The sequence below is a fragment of the Ctenocephalides felis genome, unplaced genomic scaffold (assembly GCF_003426905.1).
Source record: "Ctenocephalides felis isolate EL2017-DRISC unplaced genomic scaffold, ASM342690v1 CF-g0.4_SCAFFOLD_00845, whole genome shotgun sequence".
Classification (NCBI taxonomy): Eukaryota; Metazoa; Arthropoda; class Insecta; order Siphonaptera; family Pulicidae; genus Ctenocephalides; species Ctenocephalides felis.
In genome coordinates this window covers 18,892,263-18,913,639 of record NW_020536999.1, presented here as the reverse complement: position 1 = coordinate 18,913,639, position 21,377 = coordinate 18,892,263, and the positions used below count along the sequence as shown (strand labels likewise).

The window sequence follows — 21,377 nt, the reverse complement described above, 5'->3', positions numbered from 1 at the left end:
GGAAAAAATTAAACTTAAATTAAAAAGCATACAATTTATGTTTAAATTTTAAAGGTTTTTAAAAATCTTATATTTGATATTTTAATATTATATATATAGATTTAAATTTTATTGAACTGTTTATTTGATTCTTAAGAATTATTTCTTCAAGAAAAAGAAGGTATAATATTTATAAATATTAATTAAATTATAGAGACAATTTTCGTTTAAATTTTAAAGTTATTTAAAATCTTTTATTTGATATTTTAATATTTTATATATACATTATATTTTTTGCACTGTTTGATTTTTAGGAATTATTTTTTTAGGAAAAAAGTGTTAATATTTAATTTGGAAAAATTAAATAATTAAATACTCAAAAATTAAATTAAATAAATAATGAAAAACTCAAAAACAGTGTTGATTTGAAAGTTAAACAAATTTTTATTTATTTGAATCTTGATGTTTGTATTTATATGGAATTTAATCTAAAGTATTAAATCATATATGCTTTATTTTATTAAATAAACTTCTATTAATTATTAATTAATAATTATAATTATAAATTAAAATATTGTTCATTTTCCTTGTTCCACCTTCGCTTCACTCCGTCGATCTTCGTTCAAGTTCGTTTCAATAGTGGGGACAACTTGACGAACGTAAATTTTGCTTGCATTTTAACCTCATTCAGTCACAAATGTTCTGTCAGACACGGTTTCTCTATATTTTTTATTAATAAAAAACGCAAATAGGATAATAAGTAATCGGAAATAATTTAAAAAAAATATATCAAAATCGTTGTTACATGTGATTTCGTAATCGAGTGTTTTGTGGATAAAAAGTGTGTTTAATATATTAAATGTGACGTGTGAATAACAACATTACACAATGTAGATGTATATATAAATACACCAAAATTAACTTTCAAGCTTATTACAAAATGAATTTTTAATGCATGTGAAAATATAAACATATATACTATTTTTTCATGTTCTTTATCAAAGTGTTTATGATCTGTCATGGTGATTAATAAGTATAATACAAGTTCTTTAAATTCCCCAGTATTAAATCCAAATAATACTAGGACAAGAATGATGAATCCCCAAAGACGTAGAGTAAGTAATTTTTTGTAATTATTATTCATATTTTATAAAAAATTAAATTAGACATTTGTAACATAACCTAAACATGCCACAGGTTGTGCAAACGAATGTCAAATGGTTTCGCGAATGTTCTCTACTGTCAAAAATGGTTATAATTTTGTATAGTGGATTTTATTATTGAAATTTGATAAATATTGACATACTTTAATATAATAATAAATATAATTTGCTTTAAATATAATAACCTTTGCTTTTATTTATGTCAATTACATAATTTTGCTTATTTTTTTCTTTAGTAATTATTACTTCATGTCACTATTAAGAATGTTTTTTGGCATTTATCATAACCTTACCCTTTGCTATTTAATTCTCTATAATTTGTCATTACCTAAATTTTTAATTTATTTTTTATTTTTTGACTTCCATATTGGAAAAATGATTGACCTAATCAAAATGCTGCCAGATTTTTTTTATATTTTTTATAATTTAGGTCACGTCTTAATTATATTTTTATTTCCCATTTCATGTTCAATTAAATATTTTTTTATAATGTTGTAATTAATATGCAATTATTGAAGAATGCCAATACATATCTTTAGTTTAAAATTTATACTGTTCTATATTTTGCTTTCTTTCTTTACTTTCTAGTTAAATTAATAGAGATAGTTGGATTAATGGTTGGATTAATATCTGTTTTCCGTTTCATTTTAACTAAATTTGTTCATTGAATATATTTTTTAATTTTATAATTAATATATATTAATTATACTGCTCTATATTTTTCTTTTTTTCTTTACTTTCTAGTTAAATTCATAGAAATAGTTGATTGGGTTAATCTCTATTTTTCGGTTCATCTTAACTAAATTTGTTCATTAAATATTTTTTATAATTTTGTAATTAATATACAATTATTGAAGAATAACAATATCTTTCGCTTAAATTTTATATTGCTCTACATTTTGCATTTTTTCTTTACTTTCTAGTTAAATAAATAGAAATAGTTGGGTTAATGGTTGGATTAATCTCTGTTTTCCGTTTTATTTTAACTAAATTTGTTCAATTAAATATATTTTATAATTTTGTAATTAATATGCAATTATTGAAGAATGTCAATATCTTTCGTTTAAATTTTACACTGCTCTGCATTTTGCTTTACTTTCTAGTTAAATGCATAGAGATAGTTGGTTGGATTATTCTCTATTTTCCGTTTCTTTTTAACTAAATTTTTTTATTAAATATTTTTTATAATTTTGTAATCAATATACAATTATTGAAGAATGCCAATATCGTTAGTTTAAATTTTATACTGCTCTACATTTTGCTTTCTTTACTTTCTAGTTAAATTAATAGCGATATAGTTGAAAAAAATGCATTAAATTTTAAAATGAATAATAAGTATTATAGTTTTTGCCTGAATGAATAATTGACTAGAAAATATTTTTGTTAAATTATCTATCTTTAGTATCTAAATACCAAAGTTAGGTGCTTTGAGCTTTTTAATGCCTTCCAAATTTTTCCAACATTTAGCTATTTTCTCTATACTCCACATTCACTACTATCTTTACTTTCTAGTTAAATTAATAGCGATACAGTTAAAAAAATGCATTAATTTTTAAAATAAAGAGCAAATATTTCAGTATTTGCCTAAAAGAATAATTGTACCTGAAAATATTTAATTTTTATTATATCTATCTTTAGTATCTCCCAATACTAAAGTCAGGTGCTTCGAGTTTTTTAATGTCTTCCAAATTTTTGCAACGTTTGGCTATTTTCGTTGTCCTAGATTTATGCCAAAATTAATTTTAGATAAACTTACCTATACCATGATATTGAACTTGCCAATGATGTGCCAATTTGGCACTTGATGATTTGCTTTGACCAAAAATATGACTTTTGTAATATATAATACCTGTACGTTTTGTTCAATTAGATTTAGTGGACTGTATCAAAACTAGTAGTAATAATCTTTTAGTAAGGGTTTGTTAAAATATTTTGCCTATTTAACCTTTAGTACTAGTAAACCAAAGTAATGAAGGTCAAAAGACCTTTAACGTGATTAAAATTCCAAAATGTTTGGGTCTAGAGCAATTAACGTATTCAGGTAGTCTTCATATGTTTAGGTGCTTCAGTTTTATATTTGTTTTTAAATGTTGTCTGGAACAAAATAGAACTATGTATAAGTGGCATTTTGCCTTAAGGCAAGTTGTATGGACTACCAGATGTGTGTATAATCGACTTAATCAACAAACAATCAATAATTAATTTAAGATATTTCTAATTATGTATATCTAATTACTGTAGGGATTATAATGCTATTGCAAATTATTTAATTTTAATCAAGGTTGCTAAACATGATACTTATTTTTTTGGAAAATAGTTCAAATGATACGTTCCTTGTCCTAAGTTTTAATAATTTTTTAATTAGACTATTTCTTGTAGACCTCTTGATATGCAGACTTTTTGTAGATTTCTATCATATGCAAAGTTTTATTAAAATAGTCCAAATATATATTATAAAATATATAATAATATAATTGATAAAATACGAATTAATAAATCATTTTTTTGCTATAAATCAATGTTCTTGTGTCTGCAATCCATCAATCTCTGTTTTATCCGATCAAATTTTCTCTATCAATCAAAACATTTCAAAATTTATCAAATAGACTACATGTTTCTATTGATATAAGATGGATCTTCAGATGTTATGATGAAAAATGTGCAAAAATTGATCTCCGATCGTAATTTATAAAAATAGAATGTAACATAATCAAAATTCTTGAAAATTGTACCGGACTTTGTGTAAATATTTGGAAAGAACTTTTCGCATCACAAGAGCGCCAATTGTAAACATACTAAAATTTAATATATATATATATATATATATATATGTATATATATACATATATATAATTATTTATTTATAAGTTGGGTGTAAAATTTTATATTTTATGTTTCAAATTCTAAACTACCGGAAATTTTGCGTCACAATCGCTCTAATTGTATCATAATTATTTGATCGTTAATAGAAAGAAGAAAATAAATATCCACATAAATAATGCTTTTATTTAAATAATTATTGTCATATAATTGCTGCACTTGGAGTAGTAAGTATATGTAAACTTGTCAGTAATAGAAAATGCGGGAAAAATTATGAATTATTTATTTTTTTGTTATAAAGTAATCTTGTTTTAATAGTAATATAAAGTTCTAGTGATTTTAGTTCAATGTTATAAATATATATATATATATATATATATATATATATACATTTATATACCCATAATTTAACGTAGGCGTTTATATGAAAGTATAAACACAAACTTTGTTGTGTAATACATATTAGTTATGCATACATTATTGTAATATCTGTTCTTAATACATATGCCTACCTCTTTGATTATTTATATGTGTGTTTGTATGTATTTTTACAATTTTGTACAAAATTTTATTTTATTCCATAAAAATTATAATCTGAAATTGACGTGGTTATTGTTGAATAATCCATTTTTTGTCCAAGTATTGGTTTTCTATCGAATGTTAATAATTTATTCAGATTAGATCTGAGACTCTCACTATATGAATTATAATTTGTCTGGAAAAGTTGCATTTTGGGCTTCTTTGCAATTTTGGCACTTCTTTGTAAAAACTAGCATTTTGGCCAAATTCGTCATTTTGTTTCCTAATCCCAATTCATTGAGATTTTTTGGAGCGTTTATTTGACTTTGCCATTATATTTAAAAAAATGTGTAGAATAATTAGTTTTGCCTAAAATTACTTCTATTCCGAGTAAAGAAATATATTTTCCAATTTAGAACAAATTTTCTATTTATTTTATATGTACTAAATAAGATCAATCAACCGATAAATCATAAGATATGACGGCAATGTTATATTTAGATTTAGATTTAATATGGCTATTTTTAAACGTGATATTATTTTTTAACACAGATTAAATTTGTTAAGCACGATTCAATTATTTAAGATTTTAAATAAGTAAATGAAATGATAACGATATCTCTTGATTTTATCTTTCATTTTGTTCGTTAATTTATATTCTCTTCCTTTAAAAGAAAATTCTTTACTTTTAGATATGTTTATATATTTTACAAGATAAAATTCTCTTGAAAAGCACCACCAAATATTATCTTAAATTATTTTCGTTTCATTTGTGAATTTACACAGTATACTGTTTGTATTAGTTTCCATCTTCAGTGGTTTCCATTATCTAATTTGAAAATGAATATGATTATTTTTTGTTACATGTTCAAAATTGTTTTACATTTCTTGTTTTATATTTGTCTATTTGCAAATAAGATTTAGGGGTAGTGCCATAGTTATTTTGGTTTCAAAGGGTGAGATCAGGTTTTGATTCTATTTTTGTTGTATATGAAGCGATTGAAAAGATTGTTTAGTGCAAATTTTAAGGACAAAATTAGGAACTGCACATGTAAGTGTTACATATAATAACAAGAAACCATTTATCATTTTCTTGGCTTTTGTTTGAAAAGGAAAACGTGACTTTTAAATCTTCAAATTTCAAAGGACAAGAACCAGCTTTTATTATCATCTGTGCTTCGTAAAATGCATTTTTGTTCTTGTTACACATTTTTGGATTTATGCTTTGTTATTTAAAAAAACTAAATAATTGTTTTAGGTATACTGAGATGAAATATTTGGTTATTTTGTTATATGTTTGTTAAATATTTTAACCAAATATTATGTTTGACTTTATTCTTACCTGAACTGTCTAACAATAAATTGTCTAGGAGGAGCTTCTTAAATATGACCAAAAGCATTCACAAATAAGGCCATTTCTAGAGAAATTAAAACCTAATTTATTTACTCAAAATAACTCAAGTTAGAGGTTTATAGTTCCAGCAAGGACATGATTTTACTTTAGTTAATGCGTATATTTTATTATTTCTAAAAAGATGACTCAATCTGTTGAAATTACCTGACCTTTTCATAAAATATTTTTTTATAGAATTGATATTTGTGAGCAGTCTAAGTCAATTAATCCATATTTTAGAATATTTTTAAAGAAATTTAAATTTAAATCATTTGCTCCTAAATTATTCTTTTGAAAGGTTGAAAATTTATAGTCGAAGCAAGGACAATAGGAACCAAAATTGAAATGCCAAAATTTAGACAAGCAATAAATAATCATAATAATAGATTTAATTTTAGTGTATGCATATATTTTATGATTTTAGGATACATGAAATGTATAATAAACTAAATCTGTTAAAATTAGTGACGGTACTCGAAGTTGGTTACCATAGTAGACCAGCTAAGAATAAAATCTTTGCTTATTTATTGTGCAATTGTACATCCTACAAATACACATGTCTTTGCACATATATATATATATATATATATATATATAAATCTGTGTATTTGTATATTTGCACGAGTATTTGCCATGTTTGTTCAATCTTTCAGTATATAATGAGATATATAATCAGAGTTTTCGAGAATCGTGTATTTGCTTCTTCGCAAGGAGCCTTCAGTCTGATAAAAGAGCGTTGGTCGATAACATCGTTGTTTCAAAAACAATTAATTGTATTTTATGTAATTGTGAAAAATTAATCATCGTGTAATTGATATTTCAAATAGTAATTGAAAAACGATTGTGTGTTTTGCTCAATTTTTGGAATTTAAAAACATTGTAATATTCCAATGCACATGACTTACATATATATTTAGTAACTTGTATAGTGTCTTGTTTTAATTGTGCTTATAATTTTGATTTTAAAATGTTTTAAAAAGTGAAGTCAGAAAAATAATATGTCTCAAGTAATTTGAACTCAACTTCAATTCTATTAAATTTATTTTGGTCTGTTCAACACTTAAATATAATATCAGTGCTTATGGTTTCTACTTATATATTCACCTTGTGTAATATTTTGTTATATTAGTACTTTTTATTCAGATTTTAATGAATAAATTCTAAGCAGCATATCTTAAGTGAATTAATGATAAAATACTGGATTGTAATAAAATTAAAAAATAATACAAATATTAATAAAATTGATGAACAAATTTGAGATACATGCAGAAAATCCTAACAATGGTTTATAATCAAAATCAATTTAAACAATATCAAAAGCATCATACTTAAAAAATATACTAAATTTTTGCAAAGCAGCCAACAATATGTGATTTTATAAAAATTTGTTATAAATGATAATTAATAATTGAATTAAAAACATTGTTTTAAAGTACTTCTTCAAATTATTTAATTTATTATTAATTGGGTACTTACATACAATTTATTATATTTTAATGAATAAGTTCCAAGCAGCATATCTTAAATGAATCAATGGTAAAAAACTGTATTGTAATAAAATTAAGAAATAATACAAATATTAATAAAATTGCTGTTAAATGTTTGAGATACATGCAAAAAATCCTAACAATGGTTTATAATTATAATTAATTTGTTATAAATGATAATTAATAATTAAGTTAGTTACATTTTTTTAAAGTACTTCCTCAAATTATTTAATATTAATTGGGCACTTACATACAATTTATTAGATTTTAATGAATAAATTTAGATTATAGTTAATATTAGATTATATTAATTAGATTATATTGAATCAAGGATAAAATACTACATCGTAATAAAATTAACAAATAATACGAATATTAATAAAATTGCTGTTAAATCTTTGAGATTCGTGCAAAAAATTCTAAAAATGGTTTATAATCATAATCAACTTAAACAATATCAAATGCAATGATCTTAAAATATATACTAAATTTTTGCTATATCTATGAACAATGTGTAATTTTATATAAATTTGCTATGATAATTAATGATTAAGTTAAAAATAAATAAGTTAAAAACATTTTTTAAAGTACTTTCTCAAATTATTTGGTTTTAATATTAATTGAGTACCTACATACAATTTTCTTACAAAGAGATTGAAATATAAATTTTATTAAAAATTTATTTCCTTATATTTCTATAAGCAAAGTGTGATTTTTTAAAATCATCTAGCTCATACAATTGCTTTATTACTATTTCCAAATTTCTACGATGCACCTGAATTCTTTTATTGTAACATTTTAATCTACATCGAGTGCAATGTTAAAAAAAGGAATTTAAGTGCATGTGTAATTTCTTTGTTAGTGTATCTTATTATTACCATATTTGGAGTATTACCATTACCATTACCATTACAAGAGTCAATTTTCATATTCCAGATAAAAAAGTGTTAAACAAATAATTTGCCTCTCTTCGTGATAGAGTGACCGAAACATGTGACATCACAATTATGATAATAGATTGGGCGATCGAACTATAAACATTGTGATCAGGAAATGTGTTTTGTGATGAATATTTGACACTTTATGTATATTTTAAGATTCTGTGCTCAAGATGACGTCAAATTTACGTAAAAGATCTACAGACATGAAAATGACGCGGGCTAAATTTTTTGAGACGGTATGTTGGAAGATTTATTGTATATATTAAGCATTTAAGTCATTTCCTTGTAGATTGATATTTGGTAGATTTTGATGCTTAAAATTGTACTTGTTGTTAGATTTATTAGTTATTCAAATGTAATTGCACGGTACATAGACACTACTTAGAAAACCAAACTGAAGCTACTTTAAAAATCACTAAAATCGTGAAAAAATTACTGTAAAATATTGCTTTGTTTTAAATAGACTTCGAAATTTAAGATATTATAAGTGCTTTATTCGTATTTTTTATATTTCTTCATTAACTTTTTGCACATTTATGATCATTAAATGCAAGTTTCATATGTTGTACATACAAATCAGTACAAACAAAATCAGTAAAATCTTCAAAATTGAATTGAAGCAAATCGTCAGAATTGCTCTCCTTACTTTTATATTTATAATTTTTTAAATAGATATAAAAACCTGACTTTATTTTACTTTTTTATGATTTCCATGGTTTATTTTCATCTTCGATATATTTTTTATTAAAAATTAACACTGCTTAAAAATATAGATATGTCAACATTTTAACTTTCCCACCTGGACTATCACTAAATTGGCACTCAATTTAGATATTCTAATTGTAAGTACCTCCAAAAATTTGCTGATATTTCATATATAATAGGTTCAGATATTAAAAAAAATATCGCTGCTTCTGCTAATAGATTTTCATTAATATTATCGAGGCACAAGTGTTTTTATGGCACATTTTTAAAATTCCTCATAAATTTGTTATTGCTCGAAAACATGCTTTATTTATTTTTTCTGTATCTTGATTAGTATTTGTACTTTTTTTTCTTGATATTTGTAGTAACTCTATGAAAATTTTAGTAATATTGGCTCTTATTTTCTAAAAGCTACTAAAAGATGAATTGGATCATTCATAGAAGGATAATTTTTTTTAAACGGTAATATCTAAGTTTCATAAATATTAGTTATATTTTTTTCTTGTTTTGCTGTATCTGAATAATAAAAATAACAATATTTCCCAATCATAGCGTCCAAAACAAAAATGAGATCATCGTCCTATCTTATAGTTATCGAATAGTACCTTCTCAATTTAATCTAATGATAAAACTGTTACATGTGTTCTAATGGTGTCCAGTTCTCATTATAAACAAAATATTGTTGTATACAATGTTTTATTGCAGTGTATATTATTTCTTATACATATGCAAAAATATCTAAAACGTATCATAGGTCAAAAAATGACTCATATAAAAAGATATAATCTAAAATGCAGAATTAGTTTTTGTGACTCATTGTCTTATGCAGAAATCAGGTGTTGAGTTGACATATTTTTGCAATGGAAGAACTCACATACGACTCTATAAAAAGTCACATTTATTAACAGAAATATTGGAAGAGGAAAAAGAACATGTTTTCTGGTCATTCCAAGTCATTCTGAATCGTTTAACTCCATTGTTAACACCAGTGTAAAAAGTATGTGTAAGTATATATTTTTTTAAAGCTCTTCCAATTTTGAAAAATTAAAAGCCATTGGTTGAGCACTTTCGCTATAATTCACAGAAAAGTGCAAAATTTTTGGTCCAATATATACTAAACCCATTTTGAAATTTTAAAATCGTGCTCGTCAGTTTTTGGTGCATTTAGCCGAACCGTTTATTAGTAATTAATTTTTTTGACGATTTTAATGAAACTTTCTACATTGTTTAAGTCATTTATGAATATCGGAAAGTCCATGCAATTTCCCTTAAGGTAAAATGCCACTTACACCTAGTTTAAAAATGTATTTATATAAATGCGATGTTTATCATAGAAGATATTAATGTCTATGCATACGTTCATCTGAATTCATTTGAATACAATACCATACGTTTATTCTTGTTATGCATTGTTTTAGCACAAAAATAAGTTAAACTAATTTCTCAGTTGCTTTAGTGAATAATAAAATTTGCTACAAAGTATCATTTTTCATTGTTTTCAATCACAATAAGTGACTAATTTATGTGAAGCAACGCAAGGTAACTGAAAACCTATTATGTAAGAAATCACCTGACGGGCGAGTGATTCACCCATCGGAGAAAGAATACATTTTTGTTATTTAAACGGAATTTTTTAATAATTAATTGTAATAACTTCACTCGTCATGAATTTCTGAGTAATGTATAATAAAGCAATAATACAATAAAAAAATTTGAGTTGTACAAATAAAGAAATTAGTCTTGGAAATGCATTGATTAAATTTCATTGAAATTAGTCTTGGAACTATAAAATGTTATCAATAGTAGGAACTGATGCAGAGAAGTTATTAATTATTTAAGGATTGTAATTCGAAGTCGATGATTAAATAAGTAAATGATTTAATACTGGATCAGAAAAAATAATGTTTGTATTTGTTTACAAAAATTGAATTATTAAAATAATTTTAGTTCCATTTTAATTAACATTTTTTGTAATGGAAAGCCGACTTATAACAGCACTCAGGCAGGTGCTCAATTTTAGTTTTGTTTTTCAAAAATTATTTGGATTGTTTTTTTCTTGTATGAAGCAAAACTTAACATTGTTTTTATTTTGTTGAATATCTATTTTGTATCTGTGTGTCTTTTCAAAAAGTAGTATTTTCATAACTCTGGAATTTTCTTTGATCTTTTCATACCTTATTATAGAAAATCCTAATTCTAATTTAACTATGCGTCGTTTCAATTGGTTTTGTATTTTTTAAGATGTATTTAGTAATTTTTACACCTGTCTTGATATGGACAACAAGTGTAGGATTACTCAAAACTATAGGATTAACAAAAAATGACTGCAAAAATACAAAATTTTCCGGCTATTGTCATTGTCAGAGATAGTGAAAATTGACGCATGTTAATTACTTTTGGTGGTTAATCTTGCTTAGTAATATTTCTCTGGCAGAACTTTCTCTAGGATGATCCTCGTAGCGGCTTTTGTAATCTTTTGAATACCTCGCCTATTGTGTTGAAAAGTGGCGTATTTTGTATTTAGCAAAAATTTTGACCATTATTGTTATTAATTTATGAATGTCATACCAATTTCAATGTGTATTATGTCAATTTCGCGTAATTTGCTTATCAGTTTTAGAAAATACGTCGCTATCGGCGTCTGCTATACATTTTCGATTAATAATTATTATCATCCTGATAAGATTGTGTAACGAGTTTTGAAAAACAGATAATGTAACAAGTACTTACATCCTTTGTTTAATTTTAAATGAGCGGTATTTTAATGTTATTGAACAGTAAGTGATCAATAATTTATAGAAAACAATTTGAGTTTGATAATAGAAGCAAAACATGATAATATACTAGGCGCAAGTGGTATTTTGTCTTAAGAAAAGTTGCATATTTTCTTCGATATGTGTATAATGAACTTAACCAGTAAGATATTTAATAATATCTTAAGATGTTCGTTAAGAGCATAAACTCTATCATCATTCAAAGCTTCAAGCAAAAAGCAGTTTTTACACGGAAATTAAGTATGCTAAGTTGTTCATAGAATTATATTTGTGGAGCCAAACGTTTTCCTTAGGATAATATTTCTAACGGTTACATGAGATATATTATAATAAATAATAACAGTACTATAAATAGTGCAGCCGGCTAATACAAAATACATCAATCGATTGATGAAGATAAAGACTGCTTCAAAGATGTTGCTAAAACCGTTTCTGGAAATTTGCCATATCGATTCTGCACGAGTACTCAGTTTGATCCAAATTTGTACGAATTTCTAGGAACGTTTATATTTACACAACATTATTGGAAAGGTAAAAAAAAACTTATCTTTGTTTCTACAGAATTTATTTTCGTGTGTGCGAACTCAATTCTTATTTTTATGGTAATAATTACATATTCTGAAAACAATGCTATCTTAAAATAAACATGGTTTTTGGGAGAATTCTGCTAAATGTACTAATGAACAAACGGCCTTTTCGATTTCGGCGGTAAAGAAATATTTATAGATATTTTCAAAAGAAATATAAATGTGTACATATATATAAAATAATTAAAAATAATGTAATAATATGAAAATAATAAATGTTGCTATCATCGAATTATATTTTTTGTGCGTTATTTTATTTTTGTTAATAAATCTATAATTTTATCATGGTGTTTTCTCAAAAAATTGTTTTACTGTTGTGAATTCTGAATTGTGAAAGCAGCATGTTTCGGTGTAAGGTGCAGTGAACTACTACGAATTATAATTAGAATCCTGCACATTTTCAAAGTTCGTTTGTACTTTCCTCGTCTCTGTCTTACTCTCTTTTTGATTTATAGACCAAGATCATAGGCCCAAAATATTCATATTTAATACAATAATCTAGAAACTATGTAACTTTTTTCTAAATATATTTAAAAATTTCAAAATGGATTTCTAACATAATACTTTATTTTCAATAACGTTAGACTCCTTGTGGTCGACTGTTTTTTTAAGAACGTGAAAGACTAGAACAATACACTTATTGAATCACAATTAATTCATTCTGCTTTCAGTCATTCTAAACTCTAACACTCTTCTCATACAATTACTCATTTTTAAATTTAATACTCTCATTGATTTGGAGCCTGCAATGACATTCTATTTGCATAATATTGTAAGTATTCAAGCATCAACAACGTAATAATTTGATTTTTTTAAATTTTATGTCATATACACAGTAGTGACCTAGGTTTTTACTTGTAAATATAGATAGCAATATGTTTCCAAGTAAAAATAGCCCTCATCCGGCATTGCTGCATCAACAAAATATTTACTCTATTGCAGAAATTGTAATAATAAAATTTATATCACAGAATTAGAACACTCTTTAGGTTGTCTTCTATAAAACTGACGTAGTATTGAGTCAAATTAGCCAAACAGCTTATAGGGTTGTTAAGTTCTGATTGTTGATCAAAACAATAAAAACTTGAAAAAATGTCTTATAAAAGATATGGACTTGAAAGCCATGAACTGGGGAATATCCTTCTTGACATAGTCATATAATTTAAATCGTAAGTGTCGCAGTTTTAAAAATATTTAGATGCAACGTTAATATATTTCTTTAAAATAAAATATTGACAAATTAATTAATTAATTAATTAAATATATATGGATTGAGCAAAATGTACACTAGCTCATTACTACTGAACTTTAACAGCATCTCTGCCGGAAACCGAGTGAGAGAGTTCAAATCTCTCCTTCACCAGAGTTGGATCCATATATACTATATAGTAGTATACATCTAAAGTGTCTAAAATTACAGACTGAGCACGTGCTACTTGCCAATGACCTCGGTCATGATATAAGAACACTTGAAAATTCACTCGTTAGAAATAATTCAATTTAATAAAATTAATTCAATGAACCAAATCAAACTTTGCATACTTGTATTTTGATTTACAAAAATGGGTTAGTAGCCTCAACTATTTTTCCTAAGTATTTCCTATCTTTTATTTGAGTATTAGTAATAGAGTATTCTGAAGTTTGGAAAACAACCTGGGAATAGTACGATTTTTTAAACACAGACTACGATTTTTTAAACATCTTCTATCGAATAGAAGTGATATTTCTTAAATTTTATAACATCGATATGGATGCTTTCTTAAAGATCCCCCGTTTCGTCAGAACTGAAACTTGATACACGAGGTGTGTTTGGGAAAAAGTTGGACTTTCAAGATTCGTGGGCAACATTTGATTATCATATTCTGAGCGATGGTTCTCTTGATCAAACTTTGTTCAGACACGTCCAAAACTGCAGGAACATGGGATCACAGTATGAAAACTGACATTGCCAATGTTTTAGCAGGATTACTCATGGAGTTCGTAATGTCCAAATGGAAAATTCGCATCTATATCTTCTTGTCAGAGTTTGAATCACTAGAAGTAATTTTTACTTATGGCATACCCATAGTGGACCTTTAGTAAACAGTGGATAAGTGGTTCGGAGCTCTTGATTTTATATAAAATTTGATGAAATTTATGAAAATATCTTCCAAAAATATTCTTGTTTATGAAGAATTATTTCTGTGGTCAGTTTTTTGAAACAGCTTATAAATTATTTTGGTTCCTTTCAGCGAAATGATTTTAACATTTTCTTAAAGCATTCTACTTATACAATAAAAATACTTTTTGTACGTTTTATTGAAAAATAAATATTTTTCCAGCTATCCGAAAATACGACGGAGCAGCAGAACGACGTGAATAGAATGGCTCAGCACAATGCCACCGCAGATATAGCATCAGTTATGGAGAATTTCAAAAATAAAAACAGCCTGGTTGCTGCCAGGCAGAACAAACTGAATGCCCTGAATTCGTTAAACCAGAGGAGTCCACAATTATCCAGCACATCTTCACAGGTAGGAAAGATAATTAGAAATTTATCATTTTTATTGCAAACTTGGATTGGTTGAAAATGCATTCTAACAAACATTATAGTTCGGATTTAAAAAGTTTAGATTCTGGGTTTTTTATATGAATCATTCCGGTCTTCTAAAATTGTCATTCAGTTTGCATTTAATTTTGTTTACTATCTTTTATGTAACAACATCGATTTATCATTCTTATTAATGAAATCGTTTTGCAAAATTGATAATGTGCAAATAATTTAAAATTTTAATAATGATCTCATCAAAACAACTAATAAGGAGTCGTATGATGTGTCTCAGCGATTCATACAATTTCAAACGAATCTAATATGAAACAACTCACAGATTTCGAATCGAATTAATGACTGCATTCTTTATTTTTCTATTACTTTTTATGGACATTGTGCAATAAGTGGTTTTAGATGTTTTTATTAGATGTATTCTATTAGTATAATGAGTCAACTAATTAATGACTTAATAAATAGAATAATATTTTCATAATCCATTGAAGTTTGTATATACACCCCGGTAATAAGGTTTTTTTTTGTTTATTTATCATTAATGAGATTCAAATAATTTAATCACTATGGTGCAATTTCTATAAAATTTGATCTCAACCTTTTGTTTTAATTTTTTTGAAAATCTTAAATTTGTAATACGTTTTGTCATTTTTTTTAAAGAAACACAAAATATGTTCAATAAATCATTTCTCTGTACTTTTTCTGGTTTTATCACATGTAACACCTACGTGACATCAACACAGCCACCCGAATTTTTACGTATGTTTTGATAAATGGCATCTGAATATATTACAATAGATATAAAATTATTCATAAATATTTAAATAAGCGTTCGATTCACAGACATATCTATTTTAAATACTCACCTTTAAAGTCATATATTTTTTACCATACTGAGAGAATCTTCTTTAGCATATTCTACTTATAGAGATTCGCTTTGCAGGGATGTATATTTTTACTTATGACTACATACATTTGTTTTTTGCATATTTTTATGATTAGAGTATGTTTCGTATTCGTATATGTATTTATGAGTAAAAATAATTTATTATTTATGAAACTTCTAGACGTTTTGCAAATATGGTTAAGACCTCATTTGTACGTGCTCGAAGAATAGAGCGCTTCTAGTAAAAAATTATCAAGTGCGACTTAATTAATTTTTAAGAGGAATCATGCAATGGTAATAAACAAACTTTATTTTTATTTTGTCTGTGCGCATTATTGAAAATAAAAAATCACGGTTTTTGAAGCGCATTTCTCATTGATTTTTTTTGTAATATATGTTCAATGGTACGTCTACAATTAATTTATAATCACTTTGATCTGAAATTTTATCATCTTACATGAAAGGGCATATTTTTTGCGTCATACGGATCCAAACGCACGGATTTTACCCGGAATCCGGATGTGAGTGAAAGGTAGACATTACGAAAGTTATTCTGGTGAAACCTCATGTAAATCGTTTCTAGAATTATAGATAAGGTCGGAGTTAATTTATCTGGTGATTTTTTAATTCTTTTTTTTACAAAAATTGTGTAAAAAGCACGTGTCTGTAATATATCTAATACTAGAAGATACCGCGAGATCTATGAGGAATCCGATGTTAATTTATTGAAAAGTGATAGTTTTAAATTGATGTACCTGCTGATAATTATGTAGATATTTCATGGTATGTCAATGGAAAATATTCGGTAAAAAACACTCCTATAATGAATAACTTATAATGAAAAATTAAAAAAAAATTTTTTTAAATATTTGTTTATTTTTTATCAACTTGTGAAGTATTTCAACAACCCACAGATACGCAGTAAGTGATCGCTTAACCTGAAATGACACGTCGTTACAGGTTACTGGGCTGACATACGCACGGTAGTTTGGGGCACGATGATCAAATGATCAAATTGCAATAACATAAGAATGAACTAAGCTTATCCCGTGCTTATCCTCAAATTGCGATATAAACTACATAAAAAATATACAGATTGTCAAGAAAGTTGTAAATTTGCTGAAATCATGCGCAATCTGGTCAGGTGCCATCTTTTAGAATTAAAAATTTTTGACTATTCTCAACTTTCTTTTTTGTTTATTCTTAAAGCATTAACTAATAATTCGTAGTAAAATATATATGTAGTGAAAATATTGTTCGCAAACTTCCAAAAATTGCATAAAATTCAAGCCTTTAGACCAGAATACCTCCTTAAAGATCTGAAAAATCAGTCTTTTCTAAGATTCAGTATTTCAATGATTATACTACATAAGTGATTTTATATTTTATAATATAAACCTAATCTGAAACTGATTTCATTCAAAATGAATTGGTCATTTGGAGATTCAAAGAATTGATATATTATTAATGTGTGAGTTATATTGTGGCATCCCTAGTAAATCAAGTGAAATTTCAAAAACTTTTTGTAAAATTACATAACAGTTACATCTTATATTCATTTAAACATTGCTAATTTGATACTAGAAAATGGAACTACAATCTTATCTCAATTTACCTCAGTAAAAAATAATTTTTTACACAACTATTACTAATTTAATGCCTTCAAAATTATTCTCTATTTAATAATATATCAAATAGCTAAAACGTGCGTTAAAAAAAATTCTCTATATTAGAGATGTAGATTTGAAGAAATTGTAAAAAAGTTACAATCAGTCACGAATTAAGTATTTATGGATTATTTAATATCTTTCCTATTTCGAATTCCCTTTATTCATCATTACTCATTCGGTGCTACAAACTGTATTTTACAAATAATTCTCTATTTACCATATTAAAAAGTTGAATGCATCGTCCATTTGATTACCGTACGTTTAAAGATTTCTATGAATGATTCAATGAGTCATTCATATTCTTGGGAAAACGCAAATCCGGCTAGACGCGTTATTTTCTGTATTATATGTGCTTCGCGTATTATGCCAGTGTGAAACATGTTTTCAGTCCGAAGCAATCAATCGTGGCTTTTTATCAATGGACTTATTTCTTTTCGGAAGAAGAAAAAAACGGTTCGAAAAAATACCGATGACTAATTTCAGTAGTGATCTAAGAAAGATTGAATTTTAAGATATGCAGTAAAATAATGGAAATTCTTAGTTGTTGGATATTACGTTTTCGCGAAGAGAATATATGTTTATTTTTATAATATGTAATAATACATATGTGTGAGAGTTTTTTAAACGAGATAAATTTGTAGTTCCATTTTCTAGTATCAAATTAGCAATGTTTAAATGAATATAAGATGTAACTGTTATGTAATTTTACAAAAAGTTTTTGAAATTTCATTTGATTCACTAGGGATGCCACAATATATTCACACGTTAATAATATATCAATTCTTTGAATCTCCAAATGACCAAATTCAATTTAAATGAAATCAGTTTCGGATTAGGTTCCAAAACATTTATATGTGGGATGCTTTACAGTGGGTAAACCGTCCATATGTTTTGTGTTGCCCCTACTCCTTACATACTATATATTTACACATTCACAATTCGTTAGTTATTTTTACTACGAATACTAAACATTTTCTAGAAATATTTTTTATGGTTAAACAACGTTTGTGGGTCAGCTAGTATATATATATATATATATATGTATATATATATATATACATTTATTGTTTGTATGTGTCCATTCTTATATTTTTCTTTTGACAATTGTTTGATTCCTTTAATTCCAAATACAATTATTGATTCAATATAATCGCAATAAGCCTTATTTGCAACCTGGGTGTAAGTAATTGAGATATGCAAATATAAACTTATCGTTTTGTTCGTATTTATTATCTGGTCATAATAGGGTTCATACGAGTTCATTTCAGAAATGATGTATGCTCTTTATCTAGAATTTGACACCTCTCTTTGTTTACAGGCGCTAAAATATTTTGATACCAAATTAGGAAGTAAATTAGTAAACATATGGTGGATATAATAACGGACTCGTAACTAATTAAAATCAGTTGTTAAATTATAGTTATTCGAATAGTGCAAAAGCGAAAGTATTCTTAAGGTTGTGACTAGAAGATTTTTATTTGAAGTTATTGAGTCGATTACTACTTCAATTAAATTCCAGTAAATTCAAACTATATTTTGTGGAACCTGATACAAAATGCATATGCTGGTAAATATTGATTTAATAAGGCGCTTTTATACTATGTTATCAATATCTAAACAAACAATAAAAATTTAGTTAATTTTACACATGGCAAAATTCTTTTAGTGTATATAAAGAGACTTTGGAAAAGCTCATAATATCTTAATTTTAAATTATATTATTCAAAGTCCTAACGACTAATATGAAATGGAAAGTTATATTGTGGTTCTCTATTAATTTAGACATTTTTATTTATTTATTAATATTTTTGTATTAATAATTAATATTTACTTATTGCCCTTTTTAATTTTATTAAATTCAAGGAGTCGCTTCTAAATAATATTAGTTAATTTATATTTTTTACTATGTATTTGGTTTTAAAATTTATTTCAACCAAAATAATAATTAAATTTTGATTTTTTATTGTTAGATCTACGATTTTCTGAATAATATAATAAAAGTATATTTGTACTAGTATATTTAACTAGTACTTTACAATTTCAATTTTGAAGTAATACTTTAGTACTATTAGTAATACGTCGTAAGCTATCTTTAAAATTGTTTTTTGAAAACATTTTAAAATGGTTCCGGCAATCAATAGGGTATATAAAATAAAATACTTGGAATTCCTACGGTCGTAAATACTTCTGTCAATTTTAACCTGGTGTTTTCGAAACTGCTTAGATGTGCCTATATATAAAGAAGATTTATAACAGGTGTATTTTGCAATATGTTACGTTGATTTATATTATTAAAAAAATATTTTTATTTTTCCTAATTTAAAGATTTACGTTAATTTTGTAAAAATGTTAATGTGCAATTAGTTCAATCAATTAATTAAAATTATATTAAATATGTGAAATGAAATAAATAACGAACGAAAATAAAATCAAATAAGTCTAAAAAAGTTAATCAAGATTTGTTTATTATTTAAATTAATCTATTTAAAATTGTATGGCTTCCCAAAATAAATCGTTATAAAATTTTATTACCTTCTACATTAAATGAAATTTCTCGGCTAATTGACGCAAAAAGGACGTGCTCAAGGCGACCTTGCATCAAAATTTATAAAATGCTTTTAGTTGCCGAAATTCGGCGGATGTAGTTATTATTAGCACGACTAAAAAATTGCGGCAGGAAGCAATAAAAATTGACGTAATATACAAAGCCTTTTCTTGATGAAGAATTGAAGAAAAATTATTTAATGTCAAAAAATATTATTTAGTGCAATGTAAGTTTATGATGAAAAAATTTAACAATTACCCATAATTCACGTAGTTTTGATACAATATGTATTTTAAATTAATTATAAGAGTTGCATTATGGTTATTAAGCCATGTATTATTATAACTAGCTATATGCTCATCAAAGAATCTAAATAAAGAGACTGTGGCACACCTTTTTATTGTTGCGAAACTGAAGTACTGGAAAATCTATGAAGCGCCAACACTTCAAACATTATACATACTAGTTATTTCTATGTATTGTTACTTATGCAAATATCACAACATGTATAAATAAAGACGCCATTAAATTCTTCACGTAGACCCACTACAAATGTTTTAATTGCAAATTAAGGGCCGGCAACTATTTAGAAATAATATTTATCACCTAGTTTCATGCATGTGAATGGAATTTCTCGAACCCATAATTGACGAAAAAATATATATAATTTTTTATTTAGTTAATAACTTAATTGTTCTGACCTTTATATCTGTAATTATTATCTCTATATATCGGTATCCTATTAATTTATTTACTTAAACATGTTAATGTGATATCGAGCAATTAAAAGAGTTGTAAATATAATGCGACATGACCGTTTTGTATCGTTGTGCCGATTCTACAATAACTTCTAAGAAACATTATCTTTGTATACTAATAAAGAACATGTGGTTTGAATTTAGTCGGCACATCCGTGTTGTTACATATTTACATATACATTAATAAGAGTATACATTACTTTAATACATTATTAATTAATTACAATTACATTATTTAAAACATTGTTAATGTTAATTGTAAATAATATTTGATAGTTTGAATCGAAAAATGAATAGAATTGAAATGAATGAACAAACTTTATCCAAGCATTATCCTTAAATATTTATGGAAAAGGTAAATGTTATATGAAATTATTATCACCCGCATCCCATTTATAACCGGTAGGCGAAGTAGACGTTTAACCTAAGATGACGCTTAGTTTTAGGTTAACGAGCAAGCGGCCGTACCGTCTTGTGCGGGACACATTATTCAATCATTGATTTCAATTAATTATTGAATATTATACATTTTCGCTATTTCTAAGCTTAGGCATTGAATTGATTTTAATGTGATATTGGGAAACATGAAATAAAAACTATTTGCTTCC

The 21,377-nt window shown here is 25.7% G+C and overlaps 1 protein-coding gene across 1 annotated transcript; it reads left to right on the top strand.

Moving 5' to 3' along the window:
• The first annotated feature begins 988 nt into the window (after positions 1-988).
• LOC113379813 lies at positions 989-14,935 on the top strand. Its single transcript, XM_026619558.1, has 2 exons — positions 989-1,094; positions 14,690-14,935. Exons 1-2 carry the CDS (start codon positions 999-1,001, stop codon positions 14,933-14,935), a joined length of 342 nt encoding a protein of 113 aa, XP_026475343.1. The 5' UTR covers positions 989-998.
• Positions 14,936-21,377: the final 6,442 nt, after the last annotated feature.

Excerpts from the sequence above, each read along its gene's own strand:
- LOC113379813 (XM_026619558.1), top strand. The coding sequence starts at position 999 with ATGGTGATTAATAAGTATAATACAAGTTCTTTAAATTCCCCAGTATTA. Across the intron at positions 1,095-14,689 it reads TGAATCCCCAAAGACGTAGA|CTATCCGAAAATACGACGGA; the intron begins GTAAGTAATTTT and ends ATATTTTTCCAG.